The 21,803-nt window shown below is 44.1% G+C and overlaps 1 protein-coding gene across 11 annotated transcripts in view; it reads right to left on the reverse strand.

Moving 5' to 3' along the window:
• The window catches only part of HUWE1 (HECT, UBA and WWE domain containing E3 ubiquitin protein ligase 1), a 428,879-nt gene that overhangs the window by 281,011 nt on the left and 126,065 nt on the right, over positions 1-21,803 (reverse strand). For all 11 annotated transcript variants that reach the window (XM_085898286.1, XM_085898280.1, XM_085898284.1 and 8 more), the window contains exons 32-34: positions 21,010-21,501; positions 19,391-19,507; positions 8,115-8,210 (exon numbers count right to left, since the gene is read on the reverse strand). In XM_085898286.1, coding sequence (XP_085754412.1) covers positions 8,115-8,210; positions 19,391-19,507; positions 21,010-21,501 — 705 coding nt within the window. The remainder of the gene's footprint in view (positions 1-8,114; positions 8,211-19,390; positions 19,508-21,009; positions 21,502-21,803) is intronic.

Below are 21,803 nucleotides of genomic sequence, written 5' to 3' on the forward strand. Positions count from 1 at the left end.
CTGCTAGAGAATCACCAGGAACATGATAAATGAAAAAGTTAAACTAGGCTCAATGAAAAATTAACAAAAGGATGTTCTTGATACAAAGGAAACTGGGATGACAATACCAAAGTGACAGCATTATTATGAGGGCAATAATGTACTTCGGATTGTACATTATGAAGAAATGATCAATACAAATGCATCACAATTTAAGAATCACCATGAGAATGTGTTAAAGATGTGTGGAAAAATTCAGCACTGGACCAAGGCAAAAGCAAAATCATCAATGGAACAAATAAAGATCAAATCATGTTGGTCTTCAAAATACTAAATTCTACAGGAAGATATGCCATTCATGATACTGTGTGCAATGCACTCAGTAATTATAAAAGTGAAAAATTTGAGGGGAGATGAAAGAAGAGGGTGGAAGAAGTGTGATAAAATTACCCCCGTGTGGGGGTGACGGTCATCTCTATAATACCACAAGTTCTGAATGTTCAGTTATGACGGAAGACGACTGCGCAGTTCTACTGCGCAGCTCGAACTGAGCAGTTTGGTTAAAGATGACTCGGCATTTTGGCGCGCGCGCACGAAATTGTATTTTGAAAATAAATGCCGACATTTACATTTCGGGTTTTGAAACTTTTTCACCTTCGGCAGAAAATGCATAAATATAAAAGGCTAAAAATGTGTTTTATATTTATATTTCATTTCTCCTTCCTTCCTTCTTTGCGAATCGCATCGGCGTTTTTGGCTATCTTCCAGATCACGTGATGATCAAACGGGAAGGAAATTCAAAAATCTGTCCAGTTTGATACAAGATAATATTTTTTACTATCATGATCAATAAACAGTTGCCGAATATCTTGTAGAATAGCAGACGAGATTGGTTTTGAAAATGGCAATTTTTCTAACTTACTTGACCTCGTGACTTCGTCCCTGACCTTGAACCCGGACAAAAGTTATATCGTTGTGCAACACTCATCGACCTCTACCCACATACTAAGTTTCATCAAGATCGGAAAGAAAAATTGTTGACGGACGTACAGACATTTTGTCCGGCTTTATTAGGTCATCTCGGTAGAGATGACCTAATAAAGGGCTGCAGATACTTATTGAGACTGACATAGGTCTTGGGACGAGGAGAAATTGGAAAACACCGATTGTAACATCGAAGATATATATTCAAAAATGAAGACACCCACTCATTTAGCTGCCAAATAATCAAGGATCAAGTCCAACACTTTGAACACAAAGTGGTCTTAATCCAACCAATTATTGGTTGTTGAAAAATTGAACTTTTGCAATGTCAACTGGGCAGCATCAACTCGTTTATGGTGCTTTAAATTATGAATCGAAATATTGGAGAAGTTTACGAGATGAAGTGTGGCATAGGTCTGGTCAGGTTCAGTCTTTTACGCCAACCAAACTGCTCCCCAACCCACACCCCCAACACTCCGTCCCCCACGCCATGCTTGTTCGCACAAAGTTTAAGGAGAAGGTGAGAGCGAGAATGGACATTTCATTGTCGGAAAGGGTATGACCTTAAAATGCACACCTGCAACACTGACTCAAAAAGGGGCAAATTTTATTTTATATATACACCAAAATCAGCACGATACCAAACAAGAACAGCACTCAGAAGAGCACATGCCTTTACCAGGTTAAACTGCCAGGTTTAGGTTTGCGTCACGCTGATAGAGCGAATCTACATCCGCACCTTAACCAAAAATCGAATTGGCTGGTTCTTATCACCTAACCAACTCATCCACCAACTTATCATAATCCATTGACAACTTTTTGAAATATTGTGCTATCTCTCGTTTTTAGTACCATCTTTCAATGGTAAAGAATCAGTTAAAAAACAAAAACTCTCGTATCTCGATCAAGATATTCAGAAAAAAAAAATCGAATCAATTCGTCCTCGTCACACAATCTACCTGTTTCGTCCGAATCCGTCCATCATGTTTTGAGATATCCTGCTCACAGACAGGCAAACATATCGAAAGACAGACAGAAAGAGGTGCAAAAATAACCTATGACCACCTTCGGTGGTGGATGTAAACAGGAAAAAAAAAAGTAAAAATAATTTTTAAAAAAACCTCACATGACCGCAGGAAAACCAAAGCAAAATAAGCCAACCGATAATGGATGGGGTGAGTGAAGTTTACTTGGGGCTTGTTTCAATCATTTGATAGTCCAAATAATTTGGGATGAAAATTCTACATCATAAAAGTCATGTTGTGAGCAAACCTCGAACATAAAGAATATACACCAAAACAATGGACAATATCACTAATGTGCATACCAATATCAAGTTTCACTCTCGGGAATCAAATATAAAAATCTGCCAGTGACCAATCTCTCCAATTATTTGAAGCACATGCATGACCCTCAAAATATATACTGAACAAAAATCTTTATTGAAGGGAGACAAAAACTACACAGTTAATAGAACACCTTACTCAAAAGGTATTCAAGTAGATAATTAAATTGAAACAAGTAAATAATAAAACTTTAAAAAGACAAAATGTCAGATCCCCCGTTTTAATAATTTTGCTGTACTGAGTTAAAGGGCGAGCCCATATTTATGTACAACTAAAATGACCGCCAGTCCACCAGTTGGCCATCTTTGATCAGATCGCAAAATAAAGTGAGGTGCATGTATATGCCGCCATGTACTGTGTTTGTGCCAAGTTTGAACAAAATCAGACCATACATGTCTGAGAAATGGTTGGGGATATATTTAAGTAACAAAATGGCCACCAGTCGATCATCTTGGATCTGATCTCGGAAAAAGAAAAAAAAATGACGTGCATATGTAAGCCATCATTCATTATGTGCCAAGTTTGAACAAGATCAGTAAATACATGTCCAAGACATGGTTGAGAACATGTTCGACACCGGGGTTTTGGTTTGTTTATACAACTAAAATGGCGGCCAATCAGCCATCTTTGTTCGCATCAAGAAACAAAACAATGTGCATATGCATACCATCATTTGTTGTCTTTGTGTCAAGTACGAATAAAGTCGGTCCATACATGTCCAAGATATGATTATGCACACATGCACACGAAAATTGAGACCAAATCCATAAGCCCCCAATTCAGACAAAGTCCAACATGGGCTAATAAAATGATTTTACAGGCTGTATATTTAAAAAATAAAAAATTACCCCCGTGTGGGAGTGACGGTCATCTCTATAATACCACAAGTTCTCAATGTTCAGTTCAGGTAACCGCGAAACAGTCCAAACTCACCGTTTAGATTGAAATAGTTAACAGAGATACACCAGGATAATACTCCTAATGACATAATTAATAAATATGTATTGTTCATTTTGTACCCGGATTAACACATCAGAATCACCAGTAAGTGCAATAAGTGGTTTTCCGGTCCATCCACTCTCTGGGGACATTTCACTTCCGGTTGTAGAAAAAAAACGAAAAAAATAGGCTTAGCTTTCGGAGATTATGATAATCCTGTAGATTATTCTTCACCGATTATAATGTAACTTTCAGAATGAAAATTGGTCAAGTATTTATAGAGATATTGAGGTTTGAAAAATCGTTAGAGCTTGCAAATTCATTATTAATTCCACAGAAGTTTTGTGACACTGCACAAAGTAACATGTCAGGTATGAAAAAACATTTTGTTTGCCAGATTCATTAATTATGGAATGTACTCATTGATATATTAATCAGAAAGCCCGAAGCATGTAGCATAATTTATCACTTATCCCCTCATCCGGGATCCGTGGCCTCTCCCCACAGCCTGCAGCCCTATGTCCGCCGGTGATTATGTTAGATATCGGCACGATCGAGAGGAGTCTGTGAATTATCCCTGCTGATGCACTGAATTGATGCAATCGTTCAGCCAGAATATTCGTTGTCAAGATGTTGCGTGATTAAATCACCAATACAGCCACTCGAATTTATACCGCCGACATACTTCTTAACAATCACCTTCGCCCCAGAAACCACAGTCAATCTGAACCACGCTGTCCACTGCTCAGACGCCATGACAGGACTACTGCGCAGTTCTACCTACCACACACACACACACACACACACACACACACACACACACACACACACACACACACACACACACACACACACACACACACACACACACACACACACACACACACACACACACACACACACACACACACACACACACACACACACACACACACACACTTAAAGGCCATTATCCCCGCTAAAGCAGGGGTTAGCCTTGCGGGCCCCATGACAATCTTCTCCACTTTACCCTGTTTTCTGCATCTCCCCTTCTTAATCCCCTTGCCCACATTTAGCCAAGTTTTTCTCGGTCTTCCCCGTCCTCTACTTCCGACTACACTCATTTCCAACACTCCTCTCACCCAGTCACTTTCATCCTTCCTCAACACATGACCCAACCATCTCAACCTGTTTCTCTTCGCAGTTCTACTACGCAGTTTGGTTAAAGATGACTCGGCATTTTGGCGCGCACGCACGAAATTATATTTTGAAAATAAATGCCGACATTTACATTTCGGGTTTTGAAACTTTTGCACCTTCGGCGGAAAATGTATAAATATAAAAGGCTAAAAATGTGTTTTATATTTATATTTCATTTCTCCTTCCTTCCTTATCGCATCGGCGTTTTTGGGCATCTTCCAGATCACGTGACGATCAAACGGGAAGGAAATTCAAAAATCTGTCCGGTTAGATACAAGATAATATTTTTTACTTTCATAATCAATAAACAGTTGCCGAATATCTTGTAGAAAGGCAGACGAGATAGGTTTTGAAAATGGCGATTTTTATAAATTACGTGACCTCGTGACCGCGTCCCTGACCTTGAACCCGGACAAAAGTTATATCGTTGTGCAACACTCATCGACCTCGACCCACATACTAAGTTTCATCAAGATCGGAAAGAAAAATTGTTGACGGACGTACGGATACCTGGTCTGGCTTTATTAGGTCATCTCAGTCGAGATGACCTCAAAATAAAAAAATAAAAAGATTCCAGAAGTTTACTGTCATTGATGCAGTGATGTAGTACTGCCATTTTACACCACTTTATTTAACACGTTATAATAGCTCTTCATACCTGTTTTGTTTTTTTTACAACACCCTTAAAAACCAGCCTTCCTGTTTTCAATTGCGTTTTGTTTTTTTAAGACAGGCACACAGACTTTAAAAATAAAAAAAAAATCTCGCCACCCTCTGTACATGTGCAATCGGGTCAAATTCAGAGCCAAAGTACAGGTAAGCTACAGGTTTGTTTTCCGATTCATGTTCAAAATAGTTAATTCAATTGAACAACATTGTTCCTCAATTGTGAACTGACGTTGTAGACGCACAGACAGACAGAGAAGTGAGCGTATTGCTAAAACCCCTCCTTTCACTACACATGCCGGGGAAATAACAAACTAACCTAAACCGGTACTTGCGAAATCAGTTGCTGTGACCTTGCCCTTTGGACCTCAAAAACAATTGGCTTTCAGCTATTGTTGGTAAACCAAACGGCAAATTGTTCAAATTTCAAGTCAATTGGATGCAAATTGATGATTTTGTGACCTTGTCCTTTTGATAACATCAAACAATAGAGGGCAGTGACCTAATATGCAAACCCTGTCAAAAATTCAAGTCCATTGGATGAAAATTGACAATTTTATGCAACCATGACCTTTGACCACAAAAATAATAGGCTTTTAGCTTTTGATTAATGAACCAATTCAGAAACCCAATATACAAATTCTGTTCAAATTTCAAATCAGTCAAATGAAAATTGACAATTTTATGTGACCTTGACATTTGGCAGACAAAATAACAGACCACACCAACCAATATACTTACGAATCTTCAATTTCGCAAATAACAAAGTTTAAATGACATGTAGGCTGCTTTCCTGTATCAAACATAATTTGTTGGATTTGAGTCAAAAAGAACGCCAGAACACATTTGGTCAATAACATTGGAATTTTAGTTAAGAACAAGCTGAGTCTACCATTGCTTCGCTGACAGGTTTACTCAAAAGACAGCATGTTGCACTTCATAAACATATTACATGTCCATCTGTGAATCTCAATGAAGTGAAGCGCATGAAAAAAGGATCTTATAACACTTAATTGTTGTCTTCGTCATCATCGATTGTGTGATCCTTCAGTGTACTTTTATATTGCTTTGAGAAGTGTTACTAAATATTGTTACACGTTTGGAATTCAATCACACACAACATACAGGTTCCCTTCGTCAGCTATATCAATAAGTGCATGTTCCCGAGATAGTTCACCTTCCATTGTTTAAATGTTTTGAAATCAATTAGATGCGTTGCGGATCGATTTAATAGTTAGGGAACGAAACAATGGAGACGTCCCTCCCCCTCTTCTGCGAAGAGGAAGAAGAACCCTGCGGTGACGTCAACAACTCCCTCCCACCCATGGTTGAGCGGGGGGTGGATCACGAGGGCATGAGTCACACCGGGTGCGGGGGAGGGGGTGCAAAGGATAAAGAGGACATCTTTTCTTTGTTCAAAAAGAGTCGTGAAAGTCCCGTGTAAAGGGTTCGTAAAGAGTCCCGTGGGAGTCCCGTGGTAGGGCCGAGTTCGTGGGAGTCCCGTGGCAGAGTTCGTGTGCTGAGTCCCGTGGGAGGAGTAAGCTTTTTGCTTCGGCAGTTGGGGGAGTCGGGAGGAAGCCAGAAGCCAAGGAGCTGCGTGGAAGTCCGGGCGTTGCGAAGGAGACGCGAGCTGGAGGCACAGCCTTGCCTGCCGTGTCGCGCAAACCGCGCGTTCGTGTGGAGAGAGCCGGAGAGAGCTCGCCTGCCACACGGAAGGCCCGAGCTCGACCACGGCTACGCGAGCTGCTGTGGGGACGGGACGTCGCGGGTCGCCCAAGCCAGACACCACGTGGGTGCAGGTAACCTGCAACGGTCTCGTGGGACTCGTTCGGTCTGCCAAGTCCCACGCCATAAAGACCCAAGAGGTCCAGTCTGACCCCATTGCCTTTGATGGGGTATTTTTCCTGCTTTTCTGTCGAATGAATGTTGTGGTGCCTAGTCCCGTAAGTAAAACTGTGTAAGTGACTGTACATTAATAATTACTTGTAGACGGTTGTAGTTCTTTTGTCATGCTTGTGTTGTTTGTAAAATTGCATACGTGTTTTGCCTTATTTAATTGCATATGAGTTTCATTATAATAAATGTCCTTGTGTGAATGAAAACCTGCTCGTTTCGTCCATTCCCTCATTGACTGAACATTTCATGTGTTGGGAGTTAGAAAGCCGTTGGTTTGCCGTAATAGGGGGACATTTGGACCAACGGTTCTCGGCAATTACGCCGCTCGGACAAGCTCGCCTCGGCGGTTTGTTCTGTACGAGATCCGTCGAGGGTGGAATACCCCGGAAGTTGTGTCACGTGGGTATTTAGGTACATTGAAGATTGGCAATCGACCCTACCCCACGTGATCTGCCGATTGGCGTATTTCGGTTCTTGTACAAGGACCCGTCGCTCGGAGTTATCCGGGCGGCGATCTATATTCCGGGCGATCGGTCGGGCCGACTCGACTTGCGGCTCCGTTCAGAGCGGTCGGTTGGCGGCTGACCCCCGGCCAGTCACAATATAATGTGTTCCTTCTGTGTCTGTCACGTTCCAGAAGAAAAGGTTCCTGCTGGCATACCATTGGATCATTAAAACTCCGGGACCTGCTTCTTCTCCTGCCATCCTGTAACCGAAGGCTTTTCAAACGGGATTTTTTTATGATTAAACAGACACGAATATTCATTTGTTCTCGGTACAGTAAATTGATTATGAGATTTCCAGCCAAGTAAATCAATTATCAGCTTTCTGGACAAGTAAATAAATTAGCTTTCCTACAAAGTAAATAGATTATTTGCTTTCCAGCTAACATTTTTACCATTTTTTTTATTTCCAGGAGTGAAAGCAGAACTTCTGAAGTGAGTAAACACATAGCAGCAGCAGCAGCTTAAAATGCAAAATAGTTCACACATTGATCATGTAATTGTCACTGAAACACAGCACTTGAAACTGTGTATATTCCATCCATTTTTTCGAATAGAGCGATTTTAAAAAATGCAGAAAAATGAATACTGCACTGTAAAGTAAAGAGCAATCTGCAAATACCTCTGGAGACTCTGCACCTTGTTCCATGCAGATGTCCTGCCCCAAAGACATGGCGATGGCTCGAATCATCTGGTCCTCCTCTGACATATGCAGATCCTAGTGAAAAGGGTGCAAGATATGTTTTTTTTAAATTAGAAAAAAATTAAAAAACATTTTTAAACCGAAACATGCCAACAAAATGAGTCCAAGGTCACATGGAGTTGTTTTCCTCACCAAGGGATATTGTAAATCTTGGATCAGAAAATACAATTTTCAGGTTTTTGCCATTTTGAATAGTTACCTCAACTTTGTGCAAGTCTTAGCAGGGTTTTCATTAAGTTTTAAACGAGACGGCTGGGTTCATAAAGGTAGATGTCTGATTGGACACATGAAGCATGGAGTCGTCTGCCAGGCCTCGAGTCGAGGAGCCACTTCGGTCTATGGAGGTCTCTGTGCTCTGAGAGCCATCCGAGCCTATTTTGGCCTTAAATTCAGTTATCCTGGGTATCCAATGAAGGCAAATTTGTTTGATTTTTTGCATTTTTAAACCATGATCACCGATTTCAGATTGCCCTCAAGAATACCACCACTGTCTTACTATTATACAGCAGTTATAGAGTTGAGAACAGAAAAATACATTGGAAGACGAGACTGGCATGCGGCTGAACAGTATGATTTGTGATATGTACTACCACTGGGAGGAGCGCAACACGATACACAAGAATGGCACTCGGTAGAGCGCATACCTCTGGCAGCTTAAACCGTTTATGTTTTGTATCCTACTGATAGACCGGATTTGAACCAAAATCGAATCAGCTTGTTCTTGTCACCTAAACAACTCGTACACATAATTTTGTCAAAACTCATCAATGACTTTTTGAGATATCCTCAGAAACAAACAAAGACAGAGAGAGAGACAGACGGACAAAGACCCAACCTGTAAACAAAATTGTCAAATCCGTCCATAACTTTTTGAGATACCCTGCTCACTCAAAGACGGAGAGACAGACAGGGGTGAAAACATAACATCCATCCACATTTAGTGGCAGAGGTAATTAGAGCCCATGAACTTTACTTGGAAGACACAAACATTCTGGTCTGGACTGAGCATTACATTTCTCTGCCACGGTCTGATTTTTCCTCTTCTATCCCTCATTACGTTCATCTTTCTTTCTGTCCCAAAGCACAAGGTCTTTAGATTTCACATTACAGGCAGGTCGGTGGTCTCTGTTTTCCACCACCTCTTCTCCGATATTGCTCCCTCTGCTCTCTGTCCTCTGATCCTCCCAAGGAACTCGAGGATGCACAAGTTTTTCTGGTAATCTCCGTCTGGTTAAACTTCGAAAAAAATTCAGCCTTTCCACCCATCTCCTCTTTTGTTCATTTTCTCTCTAATTCTTGGAATTGCCTTCCAGAGGTAGTTCAATCACATTGTAACCTCCAGGCATTTAAGCAAGCAGTGCACAATTGCATATCACCTCCAATTCCGAGTCGTAATTCCTTCTGACCCACATTCTGATTCTGATGGACATACTCTTGGAGATTGGGACCATACTCTGTGCAGAGCGTTGGTGCTGCTTAAGCAGTCTCCTTGGCTATTGGGCACAATCCTGGACAGGTCACCACTCCGACAGGATACCAGCATGCTGGCACTCATTTTGCCGACCTTGGAAGGATGACAGGCCGAGTTAACCCCACCTGGTATTAATTCATCAGCTGAGCAGGATTTGACCTCAGGACCCTATATCCAAAGCCCACCACCCTAACCATGAAGCCAATACCAAGCTATGGGACTTGAAGCAATAAGTAAGCCAAAAGTGGATGTCAAAGGCAGGGAGTTTGGAGAGCAAGGTAGGGGTGCCAGACTGTCAAATGCTCAAGATATACCTGGAGAGATGGCCATGATCTCATGTTCGAGACAGAGCCTCCATCATTGGGAGAGCAGAAGCAGCAATGCCATAATAGAGTGACCAGGTCTGAATCCAAACTGATGGTTTGAGATCAGGCATTTGGAGAAAAGGAAAGATTTGAGGTTAACTGCAATGGATTCCACGGCCTTGATGATTGGAAGCAAGCCAAAAGGTCTGTTTTTAAGAGGGTCGTGTGGGTCAAGGGGAAATCAGAAAGGAGGGACATGAGGTAGAATGATGCTGAGGGGCATGTAGATGACAAGGGGGAGTGTACTGTCATGGAGGGATTCGACACCGTTCGTGGACGTGAATGGGAGGTGATACTCGTGTGCAGACATCTGTAGACTGGTTTTGTGGATCTGAATTGGGGATCATGAGAAGTCCAGACATCACAAAAGGGGTGAAATTGGATATTGAAGGCAGGGGTGGAAAGTCGTGCTGTAAGTACGTAGGGGCCGAGCGCTTATGAGTTTGACAGGTTTGGGAAGTAAACTGTGTGAATAAATAATAGTAATAAAATTTGAGATGAAAATAAATTAGAAGCGTGAAAGGAGCACACTTGAGATAAAGAAAGCCGAATGAGTCATGCGTCAGAGAAATTCAACATGCTCGCGAGCTATGGCCTTGGGGAGAAGGCCAAATACTCACAAGGACACAAATTTGATAATATACCGATACAAGTTATGGTAAAAAAAAAAAAAAACCAGAAAATTGGATGAAATAATAACAAAGACGACAGATCTGGTGGGGAAAACGTAGCTTTGGTGGACTGCAAAGGAATACATGAGCCAACATCGAACACACTCAGATTCAAAATAGGAAGCAAATCAACCAATAATTCAAAGTAAAAATAAAAAAAATTCAAATTAAAAAAAAGGATTATTGAAACAAGAACAAAAACTTTGAGAAGCTAAGCTATCACACAAAAGAAAACCAAGATACGTGACCACGTGCCACTCAATTTGCTCCAAATGATGTGTGGTGAATCAAAATCTGTGACAAAACTTAAGCAATTGAAATGTACATTCCCTGAGAAGCCCAAGATCCCAAATCGACCAAAAGAGTGAAGGGGATGGAGAAAAGGACTACGAGTCAAGGTTGTCAAACCTGAGAATGACCACATTGGAATGCAGTACATAAGGCTTAGAGTGAACCTGATGGAAGTCTTAAAATGCTGAAGGGTCATGAAACAACAAGGTGACAACATGAAACATTACAAGCAAACAAATTCAACATCAAACATTACATTACATCACAAACATGAACATTACAAGAAGCCATTCTTGCAAATTACTGAAACCCAGATGCAAACATGAAAATGTCCAAATTTTCTCATTGAGTAATAAATCACTGGAATAAGTTGCCAGCTGAGGCTGTGGATGCCAAGAGTTCAATGCTTTTCAAAGGCAAAGTGAATTAATTTTTGAGGCAAGTCGGAAAGGTGTACAAAAGTCTGTCAAGACTTCCTGCCATAACACGAACCACCTTGGCTGTTTTGGTCATTCCCAGCAACGGCGGAGTCGTCATCGCAAGTCGTGAAGCTGCCAGTCTATTCCCCCATCAAAAACAAAGCAATGAAATTTATCACTTGTGCAAAATTCAGGCATCTTCTCTTCTCCAACTGTCCAATCTCTGATGAGCAGTTCACCTTCGAGCATGGTTGCTTCTCTTAACTCAATAGATAAGACTCAAAATCTCAAACAATAAGTCAGAGCCATCTCTGGACACCTATTTGTCCTTAGATACTGTCTGTCAACCAGCCTTAACGACCAGGCCTTAAATAACTGCATTTTCCATCCGAAACAAACACCAGTTTCCCCTCCAAAATCAAAGCTGGATGCACACCTCCATCCCTTCATCCCTGTGTGGAACAAACTTTGGTGCCTCTTGCATCATGTTCTTCCACTTTAATCTTTCAAGTATGATGTCGATCATCGCCAACGCTTTCTCACATACCCAACTCCTTTCCTTCAACCCGTGTCGAAAAAGTCCAACTGTTACAACGTTTCCTTTCTCCATTCTCTAAATTCTCCTTTATTGTATCCTTCACATAATGTCTTTAATCGCATCTCTGACTTAAAAAAAATTGAATCCCAGTTTGCAATACATGTTCGTGTTCCATCAAGCATTTTTTTTCCAACTTCAGTGACAATTCACCCCACACCTCCTTCATCCACCTCTTCCAAATCCCTCAACTGTTATCCTCTCTCCTTACCCCTCATTCTTCCTCCACTCTTGGCACCTTTTCACTGTCTTCTGCTTCAGTATCAGCTCCTCAAAGCTCCTCTGTTGTCCAAAAGTATGTGGTGTTCTAACATCTGTGGGCTCCATTCTCACATAACAGATATCTGTCGCTCAATCAGAACACACCTCATCACCACAAACATGCTCCTTCCTTCCTCTCAGCACACCTGCCCCTCTTCCCAACCCCTCAAATCCTGTACCTCCCCCTGCCCACTCCCTTCTTCACCACACCTCTACCAAGTCTCATCCTTCCCCTCTCCCATCACCCTCCTGCACCTTGGACGTGTCTGTTCTCATCGTCTGCCCTCACTCTCAAAGCTTCCCACTCACCTTTTTCAAAAACCTCATGTAAATATGTGTGCTGTACCGTCCACCAAACAGTACTGACTCCATTTAAATCTCACTCTCCAAAAACATGGACAAACTTCTTTCCTCTCATCCCAACTCTCTCTTCCTCAAAGGTGGTGATATAAATTGTGATCTGCCAGTTGACTGAGTGTTGGTTCCTCTCACCTGCCATGGCACTTCAGCAAAGGACTTATGTGACTCATTGGGACTGACACCTGTCAACTTCCGACGCAGATCTCAACCAATGGTACTTCATCACTTCTGAATTTGACTTTGACCAATTTCCCTGAAAATATCTCCTGTTCAGCCTCCGCTCCAATCAGTTCATTTGACTACATGTCTGTCAAAATATACATCTCTCTGACTGTTAATACAGAACCAATCAGTGCCGTCAAGTCTGGCATTTCACTCAGGCCGACTGGCAAGGACTTAAAGCCACGATCAAACTTCGAGACTGGTCTCCCATCTCCACTTCCTCGGACATCAACTCATCCTAGGAATATTTACAAAGAAACTTCCTCTCTTCCTCTCTCTCTCTCTCTCTCATGCACAGATGTATCCCATCTCATCTTCAGTTGTCCTACCCGTCCTCACGCAAATAGTACACTGAAGCTCGTGACGAGGGAGTTGTTCTGAAACAACTTACCTTCGCCTCATGGAAGGCTAATCCAACTGAAGGCAATCTCAGTTCCTTCCACAAAGCTCAAACGCAAGTGTGTTGACCCTCAGGAGAGCCAGAAAACAACATCTTTCTAATCTCAAGTCTGAACTCTCAAACCTGTCTCCCTCCTCCAAATCCTGGTGGCATCTAATAAAATCTGTTTCTGGTGTATGTTCCCCCTCCACCCCCTCCCCTAACCTCAAATGGCCGCACAACTGACACTGCACGTGAAAAGGCTGCTTGCCTAAACTCCGTGTTTGCTTCTAAATTGTATGTCTCCAACCATTCGCTCTATTTACCCACCGAACCCAATCATGCACAGCTGTTCCTGGATTCTGTGCCCTTTTCTCCTGACAAGGTGGGGAGCTTGCCGTCAAACCTCGATTCATATTCTGCAACCAGTCCAGACGGTATCAGCTAACGTGTCCGAACAACCTGGTCTGCGTCTGTCTGTCTGTCTCTCGACATCCTCTCATTTGCTCAAGGTCCTCTGCATGGAAATCAGCAAACATCACCGCTCTGCATTAAAAAAGGTGCAAAAACAGATCCCTGAAACTCCAGACCAATCAGCCTTCTCCCAAACATCAGCAAGGTTATGAAATCCATCATCGCTTCAGACATTAAATCCTTCCTCTTCTCCAAAGGCTTAATTTCCGATCATTAATATGGAATCAGACAAGATCACTATTCTGGATATGCTGCTTCTGCTCTCAACAACGCATGGATGTCCTCAATGCCAAACATGAAATCAGAGCCATCTCCCAAGACATATCCCATATTCGATATGGTCTGGCACCCTACCCTGCTCACCAAACTCTCTTCCCATGGTATCCAACGACGTCTCCACACATGGCTCGTAGACTTCGTCTCCTGTTGTAGCCAACATGTGGCCCTTCATGGAGTTCTGTTATCCCCTCTTCCTGTACAGGCTGGAGTTCCTCAAGGCAGTGTTCTGGGCCCTGTTCCTTTTCTGGTTTTCAACAATGATCTCTCCAACTGTGGAAAATCCTCTTCAACTCTTTGCTGATGACTCCACCCTCTGCTGTACCAGCTGTCATCCCTCAGATCGGCAAGCAGTCGACTCTTCACTGCAGATCTGGATAAAAATCACAAGCTGGTCCAACACTTGTCTTTCAATCCTGACAAATCTCACACTCACCAAGTCTCTCCAAAAGGGCAATCTTGAATCCCTCCTCCACCCTTCATTTTCTCAACAATGCTCTTGAAGAATTCCTTTTATTAAAGCTTCTGGGCCTCACTTTCTGGCATGATCTGACGTGGGAAAGCCACACTTCCATACTGGCCTCCAAAGCCAGTCGCTGACAGGACATGCTCCGTTGTGCAAAGTCCTTCCTTGGCACACCTGAGCTCCTGACCACATACAAAGCTTTCGTCCGCAGCTTGATGGAGTACTGCTCTCCCCTCTGGGCTGGTGCTCCCGCCTCTCACCTTTCTCGATTTCTCGCTGTGGAAACCAAGGCATTTAGGTTAATTGGTGTCTCCCGTGATGAGAATGAGTCTTTGGGTCTCTCACCACAGGCAGGTCGATGGTCTTTCTGTCCTCCATCATCTCCTGCCCAGCCTCACCCCACTCCTAACCACCCTTAAGGTCAGGTCAGGTGTGGGACCATGCACCAGAACAGTGCGTCGCTGCGTCCACCTTCAGCCGATACTCCAGGGGCCTCCGTCCTGCCATCCCCATCTCCTTGAGATGCCGATCAACCTGCTGCAACCATGAGGCACGTGGTCGGCCCATTGGCCTCCTACACTCACGAGGGTCCCTCGCTGAGAGAATCTGGTGAGCAGGCTCAGCGTCAGGAAAACGAGCCACATGTCCATACAGCTGCAACTGATGCTCACGGACTATGCAGGCAACAAATGTCATTTGAATCTCTCTCAGCAACCGCTCGTTGGACACAAAGTCCGACCAGCAAGAGCCAGTGATTCTCCGAAGAGAACTGGTACCAAAGGAATAAAGTCTCCATCTCAGATCCCTGGCCAGAGTCCATCCAGAGAGCAAGACTGGAAGCACCAAGGACCTGAAGACTCGGACTTTCGTCCTCCTGTACAGGTACCGGCAGCGACACACCCCATGATCCAATGAATCCATGACTCTCCAGGCCCGACCCAGATGTCTCTTGACCTCTGACTCACAGCCAGCAGAGACATGAATATCACTGCCAAGGTAAGTGAATCTCTCCACAACCTCAACATCCTTACCACAAACAGACACAGACAGGTCAGCAGCATCCAAGATGACTTTGAAAAATGTGGGGGCCAGTACACACCCCTGATGAACTCGAGCAACAACTGGAAATAAGTCAGAGATGGTATCGCCACATCTCACAGCACTCTCAGTACCAGAATACAGTTCAGACATCAGATTGATCAGTTTTGGAGGCACTCCACAAAGACCGAGAATACTCCAGAGGGCATCCCCATTCACTGAATCAAACGCTTTACAGAGATCAACAAAGGCTACAAGCAGCCCCTGCTGAAACTCTCGTCTGTGTTCGGTGAGAACCCGAAGACCAAGGATACGGTCAATCGTTGACCCCTTTGGTGTGAAGCCTGACTACTCTGGACACTGGTGCTCAAGCAGATGGTGGTGAACCCTATCAAGAAATATCCGAGCAAAGCACTTGCCCGGCACCGAGAGCAGCGTCACCCCTCGGAAGTTGTTGCAGTCTTGGCGATCACCCTTCCCTTTCCAGAGAGGGACAACAAGGACCCTCTTCCAGTCAGTTGGGATGATGCCTGTGATCCAGGCAGAGCACAGAACTGTGTGCATCGACACGAGTGCAGCATTTCCACCAGCCTCGAGAAGTTCAGCAGGAATGCCACAGATACCTGGAGTTTTACCCCATTTCAACCGGTTCACCACAGCCTGTGTTTCCACAAACGAAAGTGGACCACAGTTGATTGGAGGGTCAGCAACAGTGATTGTAACACCCCTGACGTCCAACTCGACAGCTGGTAGATCAGCCTGGTACAACCGCTCAAAGTAACCGGCCCAGCGGGCCTTCACTTTGGACTGCTCTGTCAAGAGCCTATCGCACTCTGCTCCAACTGCAGTTCACCGATTTCGGCCTTGGATGAACGCAATGCACGAATTCCCCTGTAAGCAGGACGAGAATCACTTGACCACAGGTGATGCTCTCCCCCCCACACAGATTCCTCACACATAGGCCTCCTTGTCCACCCTTAGCGCATGTACAGTTTTACACCTCAGCTCCCTGAACAGCTCAGCTCTGCCATTCAGCATGGCCCTGCAACTCTGGGCAATGGTATCCAGTGTCCCTTGAGACACAAAATTCTTCTTCGCCCTATGGTGAGTTCAAAGACATCCACCGGCAACATCAAGGACGGTGGTCTTGAAGGCACTCCACAACGCTTCAGGGTCTCCCAAAGCACCCAGACCCCCCAAATCTCCACTCAGCTTGTTCGCAAACTCCTCAGCTACCCTCTCATCCTTGAGCTTGCCAACATCCAGCCTCGGCTGGGATGGTACCATTCTCCTGGATTTAAGCTGAAACTTAAAAGTTGCTACAACAAGCCGGTGGTCAGTATTGAGGAACTGAGCACTCTGGTGGACCTTGCAGTCCTGGATCATCCTCCAGCGACCATCAACGAGCACATGGTCAATCTCCTTTGCCACACCGCCAGCGTTGGCATACCAAGTCCAGCGATGAGCTTGTGGGTGCTGAACCATGAACCGGCCACCCTAAGTCCATGACTTCTTGCAAAGTCAACGAACTTGGTGCTATTCAGGTTCACAGTTCCAGACCTAAGGGGACCACCACACCTCTCCGAATCATCCCTATCAGCTCCAGTCGATGCATTCAAATCCCCCAAGAGTGGAAGTGCATCTCGCCTAGGGCACTGATCAACCAGACTCGAGCGTGGCATAGAGTGCGTCCTTCACGGTGAGATCACTCGCCTCAGTCGGAGCATAAACAGAGACCAGGGAAATGACACCCAAGGAGTGACAAATCCTTCGTCTGAAAATACGCTTGTTGACCGGTGTTACATCAATTATCATTGGAGTCAGCTTATTGGACACAGCTACAGCAACTCCTTGGGCATGGTAACCATCCGAATGACCAGACCAATAGTAGGTGTAACCACACACCATGATCTCGCTGCAATCTGGTCTCCGAAACCTTAGAGAGTGCTGCAATACCGATGTCCAAATGCATGAGCTCAGATAACAGAGACAGGTGATCATCCTCTCTTCTAGATAGGACATTCCAGGCACTCATCCGAAGGGACCACCTCAGGTTAACCCAAGGAAACCGCCATCTGGTGGACGACACCTCAGCACCACTCCGACACTCTCTCCTGCAATCTGACCTGGGAATGTTACCCCGTGGTTCCCTCCCATCATCAAAGATTGGGGGTCCCGAAGGCTTTGCCCCAGTCCCGTCACCCGGTGAGCTGCGCTGTGAAGGGAAGCTACACAGTACTTCCACGGAGTGGGTTTTCAGATTTTTTTTTAATGCTTCGAGAATGTTTTGTGGAATGAAGGGTTTTACGGTGGCCGGAGTGCAAATCCTGCCACCAACCTCCTAATAAGAAGTAACCCAACTGCAGGACGACGTCCGCAGACAGTTGGGCACTACATGTGGATGGCCGTTGGCTCACAAGGAGCTCCTCCACGCTTTGACAGGTTTTGTTTATAATCCTGCTGGGTGTCCATAGCCAAACACCCACCTCACCAGGAAAACTGGTGGGGGAGACGGCTTCGTCGCCGACAACCTGACCATGGAACAGGTTAGGACAGGTTTTCATGATACCTGTCGCAAGTCACAGATCTAAACTGGCCTGTCCTTTTGGAGAGGCATCGTGAGTGTGAGATTTGTCAGGATTGAAAGACAATTGTTGGAACAGTTTGTGATTTTTATCCAGATCTGCAGTGAAGAGGCTACTGCTTGCCGATCTGAGGAATGACAGATGGTACGGCAGAGGGTGGAGTCATCAGCAAATAGTTAAAGAAGATTTTCCAGAGTCGGAGAGATCATTGATGAAAACCAGAGAAGGAACAGGGCCTAGAGCACTTCCTTGAGGAACTCCAGCCTGGACAGGAAGAGGGGATGAGAGAACTCCGTAAAGGGCCACACGTTGGCTGCGACAGGAGAGGAAGTCTGCGAGCCATGAGTGGAGATGTCAATGGATACCATAGGAAGAGAGTTTGGTGAGCAGGGTACGGTGCCAGACCATATCGAAAACATGCGATATGTCTGAGGAGGTGGCTCTGATTTCGTGTTTGGCATTGAGGACCTCCATTCGTTGTTGGGAGAGCAGAAGTGGCATATCCACAATCGTGATCTGATCCAATTCCATATTGATGATCGGAAATCAAGGTCAGGCCAGGTTCGATCGGAAAAGGGCCTGACCCCCTTTTGCTCTGAGATGTCCCCCCCCCCCCATATTTCCGCAGGGCGGTCAAGGTCCACCAGCAACTCCTATCTGGTAACTCCATGAAAATCAAGAAATTACTGCTCACCTTCACTCTTTCATTCCTCTTTTTTCCTGCCTTTGGAACAAACTTCCACACTCTCTTCAATCCCATTCTTCCGTCCAGATCCTCAAAACAGCTGTTCACCACCATCTCTTATCTTCCCCCAACCAAAACCACAGTCTTTTCTCCCACCGCTAATCCACCCCAAACCCACCTCGTTGAAATTCCGTTTTCCTTCCTGAAAGTTCCTGTCGTGTCCATCTTGTTTACCTTACCCTCTATACCACACCCCATCCCTCTCCCTTCCACAGATCTCATGTCTCTGTTCTACAGTTTTTTCCTTCCCTCTCCAACCCCTTGTCTCCTGCTCCCATTGTTGTACGTTCTGCGTGCAAGCTCTCACACGAGCCTTGACATTGTATACAAAACAAAAAACAAAAAAACTCAGAGTATTATTTCCTCAATTTTTTTTCCTTATCATTCCATTTCAACCAGTTGACTCCTTTGCATTGTGCCGAGTGTTTTGTCGTCCTTCCCCTTTTACTCAGTCTGTCTGTAAAGCTGCCATTTGTCCTTCAGCTCTTCGACAGGCCGAGACTCATGTGCGTTAATGAAATCGTGAAACAAATCAACTAAACTAAAATAAAGCAAAAAAAAAGGAATACTGACATACCGCTCCACCAAGCAGAGGTGGTGGGTGCGTAATAAGGTACTCCGTAGCCTGTTCCATGGTGGAAGTGTGCAACAGCGCCTCAACAGCCTGCTCCCGCGAGAAACCCATGTCGACAAGCTGCATACAATTTGGTTAGTCATAGCATAACTGCAGAAGAAGAATGGTGTTAAAACAAAAGCATCTTCTCGTACATTTAAACTAACAGATACAGAGGAAGCAAAAAACAAATGCAAAAAAAAGCTACGCTTTTGTCAAATCAAAATTGAAAGGTGACAAATGGCTAAACCCATATCATGCGATTCAGACAAATTGATGAAATAAACAAAAGAAAAAAGACAATTTTGGAAATGTGTGGCACAAAAAAAAAACACAGAAAAAAAAAGAATACTTTTTAATAGGAAGTCATACAATGCAAACTAAACATTGCTTTTAAGTTATGCAATCATCTTTGGATAAAACAAAATGTTAAATAGTTCACAAGGTTAATCACTTTGAAAAAAAACAAATCAAATTTCAATATCTGATCTGATCTGATCAGATAAAAATCGGGGCAATACCTCTGGGCACTCACTGAAAATAATGATACTGAGGAGGAAATCAATGTGGGACGGAATCAGCAAAATGTAACAATGAATCAATGTTATAGCAAATACCTATTTTGGGGGATAACCCCCCGAGACCCCGATTTTTTTTTAATTCCATGAACAAACTTTGGTACATCACGGGTGATGACGGTTGTGGTTAAGTTTCATCAGAATGTCATGAGTAGTTTCTGAAAAGAAAGCAAATAACCTATTTTGTGGGGCAATCCCCCATACACTCCCTTTAACCCCAATTTTTTTTAATGCCGTGAACAATCTTTGGTTCATCACGGGTGATGATGGTTGTAATCAAGTTTCGTCGGACTTGTGTGTCATTTCTGACAAGAAAGCATCTCTTTGGGGTGGGGGGAGGGGCGGGGGCAACCACCCACATAAACCCCCTCAGACCCCAATTTTTTTAATGCCATGAACAAACGTTGCTACGTCACGTGTGATGAAGGCTGTGGTCATTTCATCAGAATTGCATGTGTAGTTTCTGAGAAGAAAGCAAATACCTATTTTTGGGGGGAACCCCCATAGACCCCCTTAGGGCCCGATTTTTTAATGCCATGAACAAACTTTGGCACATACACGGCGATGAACATTGTGGTAAAGTTTCATTGAAATCGTATGTGTAGTTTCAGAGAAGAAATTGAAAAGATTTGTGGACGGACAGATGACGAGTCATCCCATGAGCTCCCTGGAACTACATTCCAGGTGAGCGAACAAAATTAAATACTGCAAATAAAAAGCCATGCTAACTAGTTCTTCATCTTAATCAATTTTTTTCGACCCACCCCCCCCCCCATATCTCTACCCACAATTTTTTCGACCCCCCCCCCATTAACCTTACTTGAACCCAACACACATGCACATATTTCCATCTCTCCACCCTCCCTCTTTATTGCTCCCTCCTTTTCCTGTTTTACCCTGTTCTCCCTGCTCTTCCATGATCATAAATGTTGTATACAAAATATGATTAAATATCGAAGCTTTTTAATTTCTCTCCAAATTTTGTTCAACAAAACAATGGTTTACCTGTTGTAGCTGCTGCTGGTTCACATCAGGCTCTCTGCGATGAGAAGGTGTTCCCACTGTGCCAGCAGTACTGCCTGCTGTGCCACCACCAACAGTGCTGCTTGCACCTCCACCACCACTGCTGCTACTACTGCTGCTGCTGTCAGTGGTACTACTGGCAGCTGCTGGAACCGAGCTCGTACCACCAGTAGTTGCAACACTGGTAGCTGAACCACTTGCCAATGCCACAGCACTGCTACTACCATTGCTGACACTCCCTCCACTGACAGTGCCACCATTTACTCCAGCAGTTCCTCCACCCACATCCTCTGGCGCAGGTGGCGGTGCCTCCTCATCTCGTGAACCATCTCGCTCCTTGGAGAGCTGTTCTCGGATGATAGTCTCCCCACGCAGTATGTGACAAAGAATGGCAAGCATGGACTCTGCCATGCGACTTCCGTAGACCTTCAGGGGCCGCCGATTCCAAAGGTTCATTATGGCTTCAAAAGCTGCCTAAGGGCAAAATGTTAAAAATAAATTTCAGCAACAAAAAAAGTCTCAAGGCAGTACCAAGCAATATTTTGCACTGTGGACTAAGTCCACATTTCGGTGGATTTTTGTAGGCAACACCAAAGTGGGTTCTCCTTTCAAGCAACGACAAAAGATTTCCATAACATAACTGTTTGCCACCTTTCTTACTTCTTCTACATTTAATTAGTATTGCTCGTATTATTTTTCAATACATTCTTTGCTCTTAACACTTTATTCTCATGCTGGCCACATAGATACCCTGTCAACCACTGAATTCACAGAGG

Source organism: Eptatretus burgeri, chromosome 10 (genome assembly GCF_056783735.1).
Source record: "Eptatretus burgeri isolate ZD-2024b chromosome 10, Ebu_testis_v1, whole genome shotgun sequence".
Taxonomy (NCBI): Eukaryota; Metazoa; Chordata; class Myxini; order Myxiniformes; family Myxinidae; genus Eptatretus; species Eptatretus burgeri.